The 18840-nt window shown below is 38.9% G+C and overlaps 1 protein-coding gene across 2 annotated transcripts; it reads right to left on the reverse strand.

Moving 5' to 3' along the window:
* Positions 1-1872: 1872 nt before the first annotated feature.
* On the reverse strand, positions 1873-18509 carry WAS (WASP actin nucleation promoting factor). 2 transcript variants are annotated; one of them, XM_063294091.1, is made up of 12 exons: positions 18359-18509; positions 16057-16197; positions 14391-14477; positions 11402-11495; positions 10189-10230; positions 9749-9799; positions 8926-9103; positions 8602-8644; positions 5146-5299; positions 3937-4352; positions 3291-3396; positions 1873-2930 (listed from the first exon to the last, which is right to left on the reverse strand). In XM_063294091.1, exons 1-12 carry the CDS (start codon positions 18470-18472, stop codon positions 2878-2880), a joined length of 1479 nt encoding a protein of 492 aa, XP_063150161.1. In that variant the 5' UTR covers positions 18473-18509; the 3' UTR covers positions 1873-2877. The 2 variants fall into 2 exon arrangements, with proteins under 2 accessions (XP_063150161.1, XP_063150162.1); XM_063294092.1 differs by having other exon boundaries at positions 16057-16215; positions 18359-18447.
* Between the last annotated feature and the right edge of the window lie 331 nt (positions 18510-18840).

Below are 18840 nucleotides of genomic sequence, written 5' to 3' on the forward strand. Positions count from 1 at the left end.
TTTATAGCCAGAGACCCCACTTCTTAATTAAGTGTTGATTGTGCTGCTGAATTTCAGTGGAGACTGTTAGGGGCTGCAGGCTACATTGTTGGCTGTGGTTGTCTATTTTTTTTCATTCTTCACAATTATTAAATGTTTTCCAACATCCATCTGTTCTTAAGTTACGGTTGTCTCTTTAGTACATTTCTCAATTCCAGCACAACTAATCAGAGGTACACATCACATCAAAAAAAAATCTTACAGAAGAAATATAGCCAATCCGTTCCTTAGTTTGGGGGGCAGATGGTAGTGGTGAAATCCTATAGATAACAAGGATTCTGAGAACCAAGTCACTGCCATAATTATTTAACTATCTGCATCACAATCCCACTCAGAAGCTACAAGTGGTCCAGAATGCAGCAGCTCATGCAGTGATAGGTGCCCCTAGGTTTACCCATGTAACACCTCTGTTGCGTGAGCTGCAGTGGCTCTCAGTTTCCTTCCATGTGCAATTCAGGGTGTTGGTTATTACCTCTAAAGCCCTATATGGCACAGGACCAGGTTACCTGTGGGACTGCCTCTCCCTAAGGACATCTACCTGTCCTACCAGGTCAGATAGGGTGGACATGCTCCTAGTCCCTTCCCTTAAACATTGCCATCTTATGGGATCTAGGAAGTGTGGCTTTGGTGTGGCAGCCCCTGCGCTATGGAGCTCCCTTCCCTTTGAAGTTCGCCAGGCCCCCACCCTGCTAGCCTTCCAAAAAGCACTTAAAACCTGGCTTTTCCCCCAAGCACTGGGATAGGGGAGGTGGACAAGAGGATTTAATGATGGACTGCATGTGGAAGCTTAACTTTGGTGCCAGGTTTTTAATGTTTATTATTTTAATAGATATATGTATGATGTTTTAGTATTGATGTTGTTTTAATTGTTGGTTGGGAGCCACCCAGAGTTCGATATAAAATGGGCAGCTATATAAATGTTTTAAATAAATGAACAAACAAATCCCATGTTTGTTGCTGGTACTAAGAGTTTGTGAAATAGTATAGTCTCATTTCCCCATCCTTTAACTATCTCTTCAAATAATTATGAAATCTTAATTTGCTCCTCCCAGCTTGGTCTCATGACTGCCAAGATCAATTTTTTTAAACGTCTTAACTGACATTGAACTGGCAGTGAAATATTTGCTGATGACTCATTTCCAATTGGTCAAGACAACCTTATTCCATTCGTCTGTTGTCTTTTGATCCCTGTGTCATTACTTCCAAGTACTTGTGTTTGTACCACCCTGATCTGACTCTACACACTGCAAAATTGGATAGATATTGTTATCTTTACCATACAGTGTTAGAGTTGCATGATCTTCTAAACTGTAAAATTTATGAATAAATTGCTATATTCTCAACAGCTATCTGGGAGAAGTCAGTACTCTGAGACTGCTGCCATGTGACAGACAGAAAAAATAAAATAAGATAAAATAAAATGGAACCCTGTAGTAAATTAGAGTCTTCAAAAGATTTTGTTATGTTAGGTTTAAAAGAGGCATTTCCTTACAACTTAAAAAGTGTGATGTATATCCCCATTGTGGTGTGTGTGAACTGAAAGGAAAGGATCTTGTAATGGTTGTTTAGATTGCATAAAGAATCTTCACAATGACAAAATACCAAGATTTGAACCAGAATTTCCTGTGAGGAGCTAGACAAGGGTTCAGCAACAGAGTGCCCCCAGTGCCCTTAAATAACATCCACACACCTCTAAAATTAAACTATTTTTAAATGGCCAAAATCTTGCAAGATATCAGAATATACAAGATCCTGAAGTTGAGATAACTGAAGACTCATGAAATTTGATGATCTAATTTCAGTCAATATTTTAAAAATAGTTGATGACTCAAATTAAGTTTAGGTTTAGTTTTTATTTTTAGTCCAAAAAGCACATTCATATAAAAGTACATTTCTTTCCCTGAACAGGTTATGAAATGAGGTTTTCCCATCTTCCCTTTTTCTCAGTTGATTGCCACCATTCCAAACCTGCTACCATCCAGAAAACAGTTTCTATAACCTCAGGTACCACAGCAAAATTTTTCTGTACTCTCTAAAAGTTTGAACCAAGTGATTAACCACTAAGATTAATAAGTTGGGGATGCTGGTTTAAGGAGAGAAATGACAGAAATCACTCCCTCTTTTGGGAACAGAAGAAGAACTCATAATCAAATCCATTGAAAATACTATAATTTTCAGTACAAATGTGTATGATATATATTTTTAAGGGTAGTTCACTCTGGTAAAATGTAAATAAGCATATGTTTGTCATAAAGTATAGAAGTCAGTTCCCCATTACGAATGCTAAAGCAAGATAAAAATTCTTTTGAAAGGTGTACAAACAATTTAGATAACTAAAGTTTCAGTGTGAGTTAACAACGTACAAGGGATTTTATTTCAAAAAAATAAAGAGAACTTGCTTACATTCTTGTCATCATCATGCCTGCATTTTGGCTTCAAAACTTTGGGGGGGAAAACACAATTAGGTAGGCAAAAGAAAGGTTCCTGAGTGGGTTGGCTGAAAGATGATACAACTCTTAGAAAAATAGATGCAGGAGATTATGGATGGTATTGTCAAAACTGGGGGGTTCAAAGAGATAGGATTACAACTTACTTTCTAAAACTGTCAAAGGCATCCAGGTGCACAGGTGAGGGAGGAGAATATGCTTAGGCCTAAGTGATGCTGAACAGGAGGATGGGAAAATAACCCTTTGCTGCCTTCATTAAAGCAGAGCTGCCTCTGCCCTAGTGGGATTCCAGAAGTATTAAAGGAATAATGGCAGAGTCACCATCTGGTTAAATGCCTAAGGAAGTAGGCTGACAGAAGGATCAGACTTGGTGTCAGGTGTATTTCTAGACTCAGTCATCCCATTCATCGTCATCATCTTCATCGCCATTATCTTCATCTTCATCTATGAGTACAGAAGAACAGGAAAATGCTGTGTGGAACCCAAAGCTGGATAGCATTTCAAGAATGTCAGCACAACAGCTTCTCAGAGCTGTATATGGATGTGCATATACAGATCTCTCTCTCTGTAACGCTCATTCCAGTTGTCCTGATCCCAATGTCTCCTTGCCCAATACCAAGACAACACAGCATGACTTGAACTTGCAATTCTCACAAAATGGCATCAGGTTTCCCTCAGAACTTTGCTTTGTTCTCATAGTTCGAAATAATCACAAAGCTCTGAACTTTTGGGATCTTGGGAAATTATTTGTAAGCATATGCGCCAGAAGGTAAGAAATATCATATGGATGTATACAAAACTCACCTGAAGAGTGGATGACTTTGCTCCTCTTCTGCATCACATGCATAAGAGCCCCTACCAGGCCTTCAGGACTCTGCATGGATGGTGCAGAATCCACAACATCGGGTGTCTAAAATGCATGGAGCAGTTATGAGTCAATTTAAATAGGGCTCTTTATATTGAAGATCTCTGGAACCATACTAAGGATTTGCAGCTCCTTCTGTGCTTCCTCAAAATTGAACTAGTATAAGCTGGTGTAACGTAGTGGATAAAAGTGGTAACCTCAGAGCTTTAAGCCTCTTTCTCAGGAACATGCTAAACATGTGTAAACTCAGATTGCAAACAACAGAGACACTATGACTGAATACAATTCTAGATATAAATATTCCTTCTATCTAGAAATCTAAGTATTAAGAAGATTAGACCATCTTTTTCTTTGATTTGCCAGTTTTCCAAACACATATACAACAATCAGCCTTTAGATATACTTTTAATGGCTGATTTTAGTTTTGGTTTACTTTTATTTTTGTGTTGTTGTTTTTTCATACTCTGTAATTTTAAATTGTTTGTAAGTTGCCTTGGGGGTTAAAATAACCAGAAAACTAGGGTATAAATTACTGTAATAATAACAGTAATAAATAAAATAAATGTTAAAACAAGTCTGTATCACCTTGTTGAGCTGTATTCCTTGGCGTATCTGGTCCAGCAATGCACCCCGCCCTGAAGAGACAGCAGGTGGCTGGGTGCCCGGAGATCCAAACCCTCCAGAAGGAAGAGGTGGAGGGGGACATGGTGCAGAACCCTGGAATGAAGGAGGTGGTGGGGGTGGCGGGGGTGGTGGGGGTGGGCCTGACACAAATGGAGGTGGGGGAGGAGGATGTGATCCAGAACGTGAAGTGGGTGGAGGTGGTCCCAATTGGGGGCAGGGATGTCGCCTAGAAGATTGTGGTGGGGAGGGGACATCTCCCCTATTTGATATCATAGGGGCACCTGGGAGAGGTGGTAAGGGACCACTTCGGCCTTGCCCACTAGTTGGGAGATGGGGGCTTGCACGATGTGGAGGTGGGGGAGGAGGATGACTTGGACCTGAAAAAATAAATATGAACATTCAAGTTCATACTTACAATACCGGAGTGTAAAATCACACAAAGATCAGTAAGAACAACAAATATTCTTGTCTTGTGTAAGGACAAAGTGATTGGTTATAGCATGCCTGCATTGGATACAAACTTCATCAGATGCATAACAAGCTTTTTTAAGCAAACAAATAAGAAAATGATAAATGCCAAATGCCAAGGAAATACAAAAAGTACAGGTTGTGACCATTCAGTATAAGATATTCCATACTGTTCCAAGAAAACTACTTGGTCATATCCATGTAAATGTCAGGAATCAAGCTCAAAAGCATCTTTACCTTTAGCTACCACTCACAGCTGACCATGCTAGATGGATCATTGGTCTAACTCTTTACAAGGTGAATTCAAGTATAACTATGAATTTAAAATAACAGTTCATGAATAAATTAAAGGGGTTGGTCCTATTCCACATGGTTATTACTATTTTTAACTGTGGGAGCTGCCCAGATTGAGAAATGGGCAGCTATATAAATTGAACTAATAAATACATTGCTCTCTAAAGAATCACAAGATCCCTCTTTTTTTTTTTACTATAGAGATTAACATAACTGCTCCTCTGGAAGTTATGACTTAAATCAGTGCATCCAAACCCAGACCAGTTATTCAGATATGCACATCTTTCAGTAGCTGGCATAACTTTAATAAGTACCAGGATATGGAGCCACTGATTGGTTCAAATCAAGTAAAGAAGGGGGTCAAAATCACCTGTGAGTCAGACAGATTTTTCTGCACCAGCAACTCACCTTGTCGTCTCAGTTCTTCCTTGACAGCTTCCAACCCTCCTTGGCCTTCAATGAAATCGTAGATAATCTTTGAGGTCTTAGCATCAGTCAACTGAGCATCACTGATTCCCGCCTTAGAGAAGAATGTCTTCAAATCAGGGTCTAAATTGTTCAACTGAAATAAAAATATGTTGAAATGCATTTGTGTGTGTGATATTTTAATAACAGCCTTTTAAAGCTAGTACAAATGATCAAGGAAAAGTATTTATTACATGATGCTTCTTAACATGGAATTACATGGCGAGAAGGGATAAGGAAATCACAGTCCAAACTTTGCACCCTACAGGAGCCCCACGCAATCATTACCACAAGCCTTCATAGCCAAATCGTCCTAAAACCTGAGCTATGTTTAGCACATCTATACCATTATTCAGAAGAGTGGGAACATTTTCCTCTAAACAAAATAAATACATATTTGGGTCACAGCAAAACCATATACAGTAGAGTAATTAATAATAAATCAATAATGTAGATTAAATACAGTTTTCTTTTAACTCCCTTTTTTGCATAATGTATGGGGCTTCTGCTAACCACATGGGAAGGAAAAGCTAGCTTTGCAGAACATGTTAAACCCTGAGTCATAATGTATGCTGTGCCCAAGCAAACTATTCTATGGCTTAATGGAATGGCCTGATTTACACAATGTGCTAAGACAATGACAAGAGTCCCACAACATGCTGAACCATAAAGTACTTAACCCATTTTTAGCATGATGTGCGGACTCAACTAAAACAAACTACTATAGAGCAATGAGGTCTGTCCCCAACCACTTAAAATCCTATCAAGCTCCTTCTGGCATCTAAAAGTGAAACATGCTAACAGGTATATCAGTCTCCGACAGGTCACTGTTCTGCATCCTGAATAATGAAAGGCAGGCAGCTTCTGCAGGTGAAGTGAGCACAATTTGGTATAAAGAAGGGTTGTGAGAAGAAAATTAAATATTTGGATATCACTATGACAAATATTAATTGTATGTTATTTCAAAATAATTACGTTAAGACATGGAATGAAGTTTTAAAAGACATGTTCAGATGGGAGAAACTACAACTGTCATTGCTGGGGAGAATTTCTGTAATAAAAATGAATGTCTTGCCTAGAATGATGTTTTTTGTTTCAGACAATACCTGTTTTGACAACTGATACATCATTTAAACAGTGACAGAAGGATATACCTAAATTTGTGTGGTAGGGGAAAAAAACACGAATTAAATATAAGGTGTTACAAGATGTAAAAGAAAGAGGAGGATTGGGTCTACCCGATTTGAAATTGTATTTTGCAGCTTGTTGTTTGGTTTGGATGACTGAGTGGGTGGGTGTTGCTGAGAAATAGAAGGCTCTTGGAGTTAGAAGGGCAGACCTGAGATTTGGGTGGCATGGATATTTGTGGTACAACAAAGTCAAGGTTCATGTGGATTTTAAGATGTGCCATACTGTACACATCTTACACACCATATTCTTCTCATTGAGAATATGGAATAGATACAAACCCAGGTTGTGCCCAAAAATACTTTTGTGGCTCACAGCACAAGAAGCATTTTATAGATCAGAAATAATAGGCAAACACAAATGGCTAACCTATCGCGAGATAGTAGAATTTTGTCAAGGGGAATGTAAAATAAAATCAAGAGAAGAACTGGTGGCAGAGGGATACAGCTGTCAGTGGTTCTCTTATTTACAGTTATTGGGAAGATTTAAAATAGGCAAAAGAGTTTATGGTTTTGAATATTGTAAGACTGAGTTTGAAACAGAACTGAAACATGTAATTGAGTTTGAAACCAATGATGAACATGTAATTGCTACGATGTATAAACTTTTATTGAAATTTGAAACAGAAGAACAAGTAAAAATGTATGATAAGGTGGGCTAAAAATTTGGTTGTAATATACAGATGTGGTTGAAAGGACTGAAAGTCACATTATGTTATAATCTTAAAGATAATGTTTATAAAATGATGTACCATTGGTATATGTCAAGATAAATTGTCTAGAATGTATAAAGGCACTTCAAATTTATGTTGGAAATGTGAACAACAAGAAGGGACATTTTATCATGTTTGGTGGACATGTAAAAAAGCTAGAAAATTCTGGATTCAAATACATACACTGATTCAGAGGATTTTAAAGATTAATATACGACTGAGACCAGAAGTCTTTCTTTTGGGATTGACGGACAAACAGTTGGAAAAAATGTTATTGAACTTTGTTTTTGTATATGGTAACTGCAGCAAGATTATTGTATGCACAAAGCTGGAAAGATTCGACACTACCCACAATGGAGGAATGGTTGGTGAAGATGATGGAACTTGCTGAGATGGCTAAATTGACTTCCTTGATCACAGAAAAGACAATATCTATGTTTATTGCTGACTGGAACCCCTTATGGACATCTTGCATAAAACAGAAAAAATGGTTATGATTTATGGTTTTGATGATTAGACAGGATAGATTATAGAAAGAAGATAATCATGTTGTAACCTTAGAATAAGAGGTAAACTTATAATTGCAGTTATAACTGCTGTAAAGATTGGAAGCTGCTTCTTTGTATCTATTTTCTTTCTTTTCTATTTTTCTTCTTTCATTTCTTGCACTTTTAGCTTCCTTTCTGATTTCGTTCTTTTTCTTTTCTTTGTCTTACTTTATATTAGTTTGTATTAGTTTTTATCTTCCTTTTTAAAACTTTTAATAAAATTATATATAAAAAAAAGAAGGGTGGTAGTGAAAAAGGTGCTTTTAACCTTTACTCTGACTCTTAGTTTGCAGTGGTGCCTCCCCCTACCATCACCATTCCCAGCGTACACAGACACACACACTCTGCCATACTCCACATGGCAGAGTTCCTGATAGTTTTTTTGCCAAGGTGAAAAAGAATGTGAATTCCTGCAAGGAAAATAATAAATGGCTCAAAGAAGGGAGAAATCAACATGGAAGTTTGCTGGGGGAAGAAAGGAATGGGTTGTGTCCCTTCTTTCTTCCCTTGTAGTTACAGCTTTTGTTCCAGCATCCAAATGCAGCCAAAAGAATGAAGAAGTCCAGCTGCACCAGTCAACAGACCAAACAGATCAAGGGAAATTCCTTCACTGTTAAAGAAACTTCTGGTTCACACTTGCCTACTGAACTGAGTATTTAGGACAGCCCTTGTTCCTGTTAAGTTGCAGACCAGTCTTACTTCCTCTTCTTTTTCTTCTTTTTTGCATCAATCTATCATGTCTGCACAGCAATTGGATCTGATTTCTCCAACTCATTAAACTGAATATACAAGCAAATACTAAGAGCACTTCATGACTTCCACTCATGCATGAGGTAAATGGGCAACTCATACATAAAATAATTTAATTGGGCTGCAATAATTCAAAAGTCTAATTTCACACCCAAGAGACCTCAGAAAAATATACCCTTCCAAGTTGAATTGCCAACATACATCAAATCCACTGTTGGGATCCCATCCAATGTGCTGGATGTGCCTGGAAAGGAATCACAGAAGACATCCAGTTAGGTGAAGACCATCAACCTTGTTCCATCACAGAGCTGGATTTGACTGATGTCATAGCCAGTGGAATGATTGGCAGACAAGATACTCTTAGTTGGCCATCTAAACTTGGAGATGGAGAGAGATGCACAGGGTTTTTAGGCACTCCATTCTAAGTTAGAATGGGGCAGTTGGCTCTGTGCCAATATTGGAACCCCACCAAACTCATAATCTTCTGAGAACTGAGGGATCTGCATAGCTTTCAGAGGCACTCACTTAAATCCACTAGGAGCACCAATGTCAGCCTTAGAAATCTTCTTTTTCCCCTTCTTCTTATCTACTGCAGTTGGGACTGGGAGACCACGATAGCGGGAAAAGGTGATGTCAGGATTCTGTATATCAACAGTTGCCAGAGACAGTGGAGTAGAAGGGGAATTTGGCTGCAAGCAAGGCCCTTTGGGAAACACAAGACAAGGATGAGACAACTATCAGCTTCCTCACAATGACCATCACAATATCCACCAACTCATTAAACCCTTCCTTCCTTCCTTCCTTCCTTCCTTCCTTCCATTTCAAACTGAGTATGTCATTGGTTGTGGAACTTAACCAAACGAATCTAGGAACTCTTATGGTGAAACAGTTTTAAAGAAAAAAATATATCTTGTATCTCAAACATAGGCAACCAATGGCATTCAGAAAACGTTGAACCCTCAGCCCCTTCACTACTAGCCATTCTTCCTAGGGGTGCTGGGACTCCAATACTATCTGGTGTATCACAGGTTGCCTGCTCCTGTTGTATCTCTTTGGATACTTTCAAAATAGAAAGTGCTAAGAGACCTTTTACTAGAAATGTTTTAAATGATTATTTTTCTTATTGTATACTTTTGAGTTTATTGTTACTTTCTATATCAACTTCTTCCAGACTGATATTCTCCAGATACTGTATGTTAAATTCAACTCCCATAGTTCCAACACATTTTAAGAACACAACGCTAGGGAAAACTGTTCTATGTTTTTATGCTCTGTAGATATAAACTCTAAGACAAAAAGTATAAATGTTCTTAGAAGTCTTTAACCCAACTTTTACAAGGATGCTTACCATTCGTATCAACTCCAGAAAGTGGGGGCCGTGAGAAAGGTGCTCTTCTGTCTAATAAAAGCAAAAAGACTGATGGTCAGTAATAGTTCAGTGTCAACTGTCCCTGGCCAATTATTTGCATTGGAATAGTCCTTTCTAAAACTGGACTTGCTGAGAACTTCTCATAACCAACCCTGCTGTCCATGTGCTCTAAATCAATCCTTCTAGGATTCCACTCTCTTTACAGCAATAATTTTCCACTCTCTCTGCCAATGACAGCAAGCCCAGAGTAAGTACAACTTACAGCTAAACTGTTATTATCAGAAATCCGGTCCAGCCTTCCTACTGAAATTAAGGGCTACCACTCCCAGGATTTCTAGTGACTACACATCAGGAAGGAGTCTGGTTGCAAAAGGCAAATAATGAACAACAGATTGTGTGAAAATACAAAGGATACATACCCCCATTCACTGGAGGGGGTGGTGGCGGCAGTTGTCTGTTATCTGTAAAACAGAAAGAGACTTAGGAAATTAACAGTAATATGCTTCATGCTCTTTTTTTTTTCCAGGTTTCTGGAATGATTTGCCTGTCTGAATCAAGATACAGTACAGGGTTTGTTCAATTTAGTTTGGGCACAGTTGGATTTCTTTGAGGAAAGCCATGAAAAGTTTCTCACAAGACTTTATCAAGATCCTGCAAGATGCTGAAAACCTGCCTAAGAGCTTGGATGACCCACGTGTGGCACATACACAGGAATTCAGAGACCATATAAAGGTATTTTCAGTGATGTCTGCCCAGTCCTGGAAGTCAAAAGCATCTTTAGACTGAGTGAGGCCCTCGGCCCATCTAGCTCAGTGTCATCCACAGAAATTAGCAGCTCTCAAGCATTTCAGGCAACCAACATCGCAGCAGGCGGAACCTGAGCCTGGACGGATGGAATGCTCCCAAGAGCATCATCCGATTAGCGAGGGGTTCAATTCATTTCTTGCCCAGGTTGGAACCCACACCATGTTCTACCCCCCACCCCAAGCCACAAGGAAGGTATCTGTGAAAGAGGAGAGTGATCTTAAATTTACCAAGAGTGTCAAAAATGGAGGCAGATGAGGGGCTTCTGTCTAATCTTCCTTCTTAATCTTAAATTTATTATTAAATACAGTATGAATCATAACATTACAGAACAACCATGTTGGGTAAAGAGTCCAAATATGTATTCTCCTGGAGGCAAAACAAGTATATTTCTACAGATAAATTAGCCTAAACTTCAGAGTTATTCTGCAGAAAACAGTTTGGGGCTATGAACAGCCTGCATTACATTTGCATTCTCAATAAAGGGAAGTGTATTTTTCGTTGTAATTTCTTTCCCTGTTCCTTTTTTTTTAATGCATTTGGAACTCCACGGGGCAAAAAGCAGCTAGGTTTTCATTGTTAATAGAATAATAGCTAATGATGGATCTCCCTTCTGTAAATCCTGTGCTCTGAAAAGACCCTTTCCTGAAGTAATATTTTTCCAGAAGGTGCAGCTCCTAACTTGCCTCAGTTTCTAAGGTGCAACTGGCCGTCTCAGGGGCAAAGCAAAGTCATCTTTTGAAGGGGACAAACGTTTCCTGAGGAAATGGGACTTAGAGAAGAGGAATCCCCCAGAGTTACATCTCCTGGTGTGGAACTCCCACCTACCCCTCTGGTTCCTCTTCTGAATCTTCTCTACCACCATTTCTTGAAAAGCGTGTGCCTCTCGCTCATCAGCAAAGTTGAGTCCCACACTGCACTCCTGCAAGTAAACGCAGCACAACTTCTATGGGGTAAGGAGCGGCACTCGTCCACAGCATGAATTCTGCATAATCCTCACTGAGACATTTTCAGATAGGGATTTAGATACACTGTACATTTTTAAACAAATATGAAAAAAAAAAACTTTCCAGATCACTACTGTTTAAAGCAAGCATAAACAGGATTTAATTTTAAAACAGCTTAAGAGAGACATAGCAGCAATAATTCTACACTGCTGTAGTACTTTTTGCAGTAGCATTATAAAACCATCTAATTTTAAAAGTGATATAATGCTATTTTAAAAACCTTTTTAAAAGGCTTTTTGACCACCATGTATAAGAGAGAGAGAGAGAATTACATGTTTACATGTAGTGGTCAAAAATGTGTGTGTGTGTCTGTGTGTATATACATATACTGTATATGGAGAAATTATTAAAACATTACTATTAAACCATTATTTTGCCCTCCCAAAAATATTTTAGGATCAGTAGTTTAGGAATCAATAATTTAGGATTCAGTCCCCAACTCATACAGAGAATATTTTCAACAGGGCAGCTGAAGGTTTTACAAAACTGCTGCAAGTGTTCACCTTTTTAAAAATTCTTAATCAGACACAGAACAAAAAAAGAAAGGGGAAAATATAGCTAATATTTGGTTCAAATCTCACCTAGTGCTTACTTCTGTATGTGACCCAACATATTAGCCCTGGTCCCCAAGAGAAAACAATTGTCCACCTCTACTTCTGCTCATTCCTGGATCCAGGAACAGCTCCTAGAAGCAGTATACCCTTTCGCTTCATATTCTCACTTTGCCCTTCATTCTTGCAACCCAATGTATCCTTGCTGTGATCATTCTCACAGTCAATTTTTTAAAAAAGATGATAGCAAATCATGATTGTTATAAAAGCAAAAGATAGATGGAGATAGACCAGCCCATTCAAAAGGCCAATATATGTGTATGGTGTACATTGTATATATGTGTATGTGTATGACTTGTTCTTGAATCCTAACAGTTGCTGAAATTCTTTGGTCTGGCTTCTAACTTTCTTCAATAAACTTTCCTTCTCTGAAGTTCTTGGATTTCTTGTGAGCGTGATCTCCAAAAGCTAAGCAAGGTGGACCTTAATAGTACTTGGATAAGAAAACACTAGGAAATACTAAGACTGTAAAGTAGACTTGGAAGTTGGAAAAAAGCATCCTGGGAAAGCACTTCCAGAATGAGACTGAAAAAATTATATCGATATAGCCATTAAGTCATTAAGAGTAAAAGAGGCTTTACCATTATCTTTATCATTTTACTGATGCCCAATATTAAACTTCTTTAGAACAGGGTCCTATCACCTTGTATCCTGTACAGGCTGTGCATATTGATGCAAGAATAATAATAAAGAGGAAGGGAAGAACTATAATATTAATATACTATAATCAGAATATTTTACCAAGTGCAAGACCATTGAAGGGATATCCACATTATCCTCATCACTGCCATGTATTTTTCAAGGGATGTCCCATATCTAGTAATAAATAACTGTTGCATTCCTTTGCGAGCTTTCGGCAGTACTGAAATTTAACGGTGACAATTCTCTGCCTTCATCCTTTTAGAGCAGCAGTCTTCAAAATTCAAATGCCTGAGAAGCCTTCTCAATGTGGAAAATCAGGGCGGAACCCATTAATAAATACATTTCATGTAATACATTTTATTTGAACAAAATGTTGCAATTAATGTTGCAATAATGCATTTCATATAATGTAATGAGAAACTGTCATGCTTAAGCCCTGGATGATTCTCACAGAACCCTGGTGTTCCGGGAAACACGGTTTGAATACCATGGTTTTAGAATATCAGCCTCCCAGCCTCAGCAGAAAACCCTCTTCTGCTTTGAACTAGATTCTGCTGATCTGTCACTGGAACATGGAACAGGACATGGGAGAACCACCTAAAGATGATAGGCAGGGCAATACCGAAGCAATAATGATAAAGTTGGTGGCCTGCAGTCAGAACATCCACATCTTGGGTTAGCCTGAAGCAGATAAAATCCCACATGAGCTACAGCTGGAAGTATTAACACTTCAGCAGCAGTGGTCAGTGATAGGGGAGGATTTCACACAGGCTAATATCACTTTCAAAATTAGTAGTAGCAAATGTAAATTCAGAAATGCCATGAGAACTATTGCGATAGTTGACAGTTATTCAAGACGACCTGTTTAAAAACATATATATTTTAAAAACAGTGACAGCTGGCAGAATGTATACTGTGCATGTTGTGAAGAGCAACAAAACAAAAATACTCTTCTTGTTGCTAAGAGACTAGTCTTTCAACACTGGACAGACGAATTTATGGCCCCAGTTACTCGATGGATTGAAGACCTGATGTTATGAGTGAGTTGCTTATAGATATCGGTTATGTATCGATGATTCCAACGAAATATGGTAACCTTTTGTTGAAACTGTTAGCTAACACTTCATAATATGAAACTATTCATACACACACACACGTGCACACACACCCACACACAAAACATTCTTCCTAGAAGAGGGAAAAAACCCTTATATATAATTATGGCTGCTGCTGTTGTTCATTCCTTTCTTTTCGTCGTCTTTGTTCTGTTTTATCAAATCAATAAAATTTTAACAAAATACCCTATACAGATAGCACTTTTTTGTAGGTATCGCCTTTGAGACTGCAAAAGCAGACTTTATTTTATGATTCAAGAATAAGTCATACACGTACCTCTATATACAATATATACCATACACATACATTGGCCTTTTGAATGGGCTGGTCTGTCTCCATCTATCTTCTCTCCTAGATTTTTCTCTTGCACAGAGTCATACGTCAGTCTGACCACTCTAAATATGTACATAGTGATTCACCCACCCACATCCAAGTACTCACATCTCCTAAAAAGGTATGGAAAAAGGTAGTGGGAGCAACATAAACCATCTGGTTGTACAACTCTTGCTCCCAGGTCATCTTCCTCTCCTGCATCAAAATAAAATAATAGGCAGAGATGCTTATTAATTCACAGCCTGCTTTTCCCACTTAAGACCATGTCAAAATGAAGATGAAGTCTCCTTCAAGTCAAGCTTAACTCCAGGTCGCAACCAACATGGAAACAACCCTTAGGGGTTTTTTTGGCAATTGTATGGAAGTGGTTTGCCATGTCCTTTCATTAGGATTTTTCCCCCATCCCACTTAGCTTACAGCTCTGGAATTCCCTGATCTCCCATCTAAGAACTAACAGGGCGGAGTACAAATATTTTAAGTCTTGATATATTTTTCTGAGAAGTTGGTGAATGCAGGCATAATTTGCAACCAAGCAATGATTTTCTGTGTTGACCTACTTCTGATTGTGAATAGGGTAATTCCATTTGGTCTTCAGATGTCTAGAGGAGTAGGTACAAAAAAATTAATAGATGAGGAGAACTCAGTTTCTTTGTCTCCCCATTTTGTGCCCTGTGCCTACAAGAATGTTTTCCTCAAGCCCAGCTCTGATTCCTGAGCATTGATACCTGAATGTTGCTATTGGGGATGGTGTTAGATGCTTTAAGTTTTAACACAATGAAGAAGTGGGGATGAATCAGATTTCCTTACCCAAATGCATATTTTGAGGTACTAATTAATATACACACCTGAGATATGAAGCGTATGCCAGGTGCATGGTTCTTGCAGGTGTTACAGCGTTCACCAGACTTTCCCCAAGAGATGCTCCTCACACCCTCACAATTAACATTTAAACTCTTTATAACTCATGAGGTTTCAGCATTCTCATGCAAGATCTTGAGGTTTGCAAGATTTCAGTGATCTGATTTTGCTGAATCTCAGGAGATTTCATCATATCAGGAGTATGTGCTTATACCAGACACAGGTCTGGGTCAAAGTGGATGTGAAAGGATGTCCTGTCCAAATCTCTCAAGAGAATGAACCAAAGGAAGGTACAGCAGCTGTTTTTGTTTTTGCCCATCAACAATAATTGCCCATCAGCATAGTAGGCTGAGCAGGAAGCATAGGTTAGATGATCTAGGTCTTCCCCACTATGGAGAAATGCATTGTATTGTATTGTACTAATTCTTTCTAACTGTATACCTAAAGACATTCACTAGCACATACATTAGTTATTCAGCCAGGTGTTCTCTTTTGTCTCCCTTTTAATTAAGCATTCCCAGAATAATTTGTCAACTAGAAAGCTGAGTGAAACACACCATCCATGTATACTGGCTTGTCAAAAAGTTACTTTTGCTACCTGCTCAGATACATGCTGTTGCCTGACTTAGAAACATCTCTCAGGTTTATTTCAATCGCTTTCTAATAACTCCTACAGGATATTATTTAATTTACTTAAAATTTGAGGACTAGCAGAAAACAGTAAACAATGCAAATTAAAGCATGGCTTTTGATTCTTTGCTTTCTGAACAAGAACATGCTGGTTGGGAATTCAAGTTATAAAATATCTGGAGGATAGATGTTGAGGAAAACCATTCCAATGAATGAACAATAGATACGTGCCTTTGGTAAGAGTGAGATACAGGGAAGTGTCACAATGAAGTAAAAAAGTTGATACCTTAAGATCATATAAGCGGATGAAGTAAGAACGTTTAGGGATATCCTTTATGAAACACAGCACTCCAGAACTCTGTTTGGACCAGTTTCTGCTGCTCTGAGGCAAAGCCAGGAGGAGTTGGACCACTGTTGTGACCATGGTCTATCAGGAGAGGAAAGGCTACAAGTTATTCATCTAGTTGAGTCAAAAATGACACAAACCTGAGGATTTTGTCTTTTCTGACAAAGATATAACTATCAAAGAAATGTTAATGGGAAAACATTACCCAGTCACAAATGTGATGGATTTCACATAACAGAAATTCTAAAATGTAAGCCAACATAAATTATAAGGGAATAATGCCCAGGGAAGTTTAAGGAAAGTTCAGAAAATAATAGCTCTATACCAATGTTTCCCAACCTTGGCAACTTTAAGATGTGTCAATTTCAATTCTGGCTGAGGAGTTCTGGGAGTTGAAGTTGACACATCTTAGAGTTGCCAAGGATGAGAAAAATTGCTCTACACCAATGGCAAAATAGGAGACACAGGTTGGCTTGGATACAAAATCCAATTCACCACACAGCAAGAGTCTTTTTTGCTTACAGCAGGGTACAAATCTAATGAATGAATGAATGAATGAATGAGCAAGTTCCTCAAATTAAATAGTTTTAGTATCTAAACCAGATGGAAAGTTTCCCACCATCTCTCCTCTCCCATCCCATAGACATTAGTGCCCCATCTATGATTTAACTGGGATGGGAAGAACAGTTTCTAGAGGTGAGTGGAATCATCCGAAACACCTTATTGGAGAAATGCTTCTTTCTTCCAACTCCCAAGTCCCATCCTTTCCTTTTTGAAATGTTTGGGAAGACCCTCATCCTTTAAAGGGGCATGTATGAGCACTAAGAAGCAAGCTTATAGACCTGGGAATAAGCCAGGCTGAAATAAAACAGGCTTCTTTTGGAGCAGTTCAGGCAAAAAGTGACTCTGCACCTTATCTTAGAATCCAAGTTCTCTTTTTTTTTGGTATTTTGGAATCAAACGCTATTTCAGAATATTTTGGAATCCAGAGGAAACAATGATTTGCATCAGAAAGTGCTAACAGAAATATTTTGCTTTGATTTTAACTGAGGGCTGAACTGTTCTTATTCCTGGCCATGGTTTTTAAACCTGATTGTGTGTGCATGTATGTGTGTGTGTACATGTGGATAATACACATGTATTTATTTATTCCTTAATGTTGTTTAATCTACCCAGTTCACATAGCTCAAATTACAGAGCTGACTGAAGATCCAAATGAGAATCCTCAGCGTAACCACAAACCACCATTCCGCAAATACATCGCGAGGAATTACAGCAATTGAACTGGTTTTGTCATGCAGTCATGGTGCCTGATGTGGCAAATAATTCAAAATAAAGGAAATACGAGTTGATGACTTCTGGGAGGACCAAGGCTATTTCCTCTTCTCTTTGTCCGGCCCATTGTTTTTGAACGGGGCTTCTTTTCAGCAGGACATGGGGCGGGTGGAGGGGGTCATTACTTGCCCACCCCCCCACCCCCAGGTCTGGCAGTGTGTCATTAACTGGTCAGAGCATTTTGCTAGGCCTTTTGCGGAAGTGGTTTCCTCTCCCCGCTTCCTGCCGTCATGGCTACATGTGCATTGTCTCTTCACGCATCGAGCAATTGCTTTAACATTAAAAAAACCTCCACTTGCTTTTGCAAGGAAGATGGGGGAGATTAAAAAGCGAAGAGAAAATTTCCCAATAGTTCCGCAGTCTATGTCAAAAGAGTTGCCATTTGCTTTGCCATCAGCTAACTTGATTAAGGCACTTGTTCTTTTGACCGATTGCAAGGCTGTAATGCAAAGGTCCAGATTGGTTAACACACTGAAATAAGCAATGAGCAGGAATTGACTTTTAGGAGACATGCTTACTGGAACTCTGTAGATGCCACGGGGCTGTGAGGCAAATTTCTCTCTACGCAAAGCCAACCCAGCCCACTCTCTTCTCTGTCTCTTGGCCCTGAATTATTACTTGGTCTTGCTAATTGTGCTAATTTTCTAGCACTTTCTCATTTATCCATTGAGCACTTTCTAGGAGGAAGATCAAGCTGAAAACCAGGGATTGGCTCAGCTATAGCTTTTCACATTCCAAGCCAAATGGCATATGTACAGTATATCTCTTGGCTCATCCCAATTCATCAATGAAATTCCAGCATATAATCACCCTGTTTCCCAGAGACAAGCTCCTCCCTCCGCTCCATTCACAGAATACTCTACATTCTGCCATGGACTTTCCTCCCTTGAACAATAACAAGAATTACCGTGCATTTCCTGCCCAAAAGTTCAAATACTTGCTGGTTCTCAAGATCCTCAAGGAGGCAGGAAGGCACATTTTCCTGCTGCCCTCGGCCTCCGGGCTTGGTTCTTCGGCTCATCTCAGCCCTGTCAGGTTGTGAAGGGCTCTCACAAAGTGAACTTCCGTGTTGTAAAGGCCTCTTTTAACAGGAAGCTGAAAAAACCACCGGGCTCACCCAGAGATAGCTGGGCTCTCTGTCTTGCTTCAAAGGCCCAGCGAACCCTGAAGGCTGAGCAAAAGTGAAGTATAAAGAGAAGCCAGAGCAGATTAGGTGAATGAAGGATCCTGAAAATCCCTCAACAAAAGCATTTGGTCCCCAAGAATTCCTATGTTGCCCTTAAAAGGTACACAAATTCTGTAGTTTCTGATATTTGTATGTATTTATTTCCCATGAACAGAATATAAATGTTGTGATTTTTTTTCCAATTAGAATTTGACAGGGGACAA

Source organism: Candoia aspera, chromosome 2 (genome assembly GCF_035149785.1).
Source record: "Candoia aspera isolate rCanAsp1 chromosome 2, rCanAsp1.hap2, whole genome shotgun sequence".
Lineage (NCBI taxonomy): Eukaryota > Metazoa > Chordata > Lepidosauria > Squamata > Boidae > Candoia > Candoia aspera.

Bases quoted from the DNA above. Each gene is read 5' to 3' on its own strand.
- WAS (XM_063294091.1), bottom strand. From the start codon at position 18,472: ATGAGCCGAAGAACCAAGCCCGGAGGCCGAGGGCAGCAGGAAAATGTG. The intron at 11,496-14,390 runs GTGAGTACTTGG...GTTTACTTGCAG, and splicing joins TCCATACCTTTTTAGGAGAT to GAGTGCAGTGTGGGACTCAA. The intron at 10,231-11,401 runs GTAGGTGGGAGT...TCTGTTTTACAG, and splicing joins TCAGAAGAGGAACCAGAGGG to ATAACAGACAACTGCCGCCA.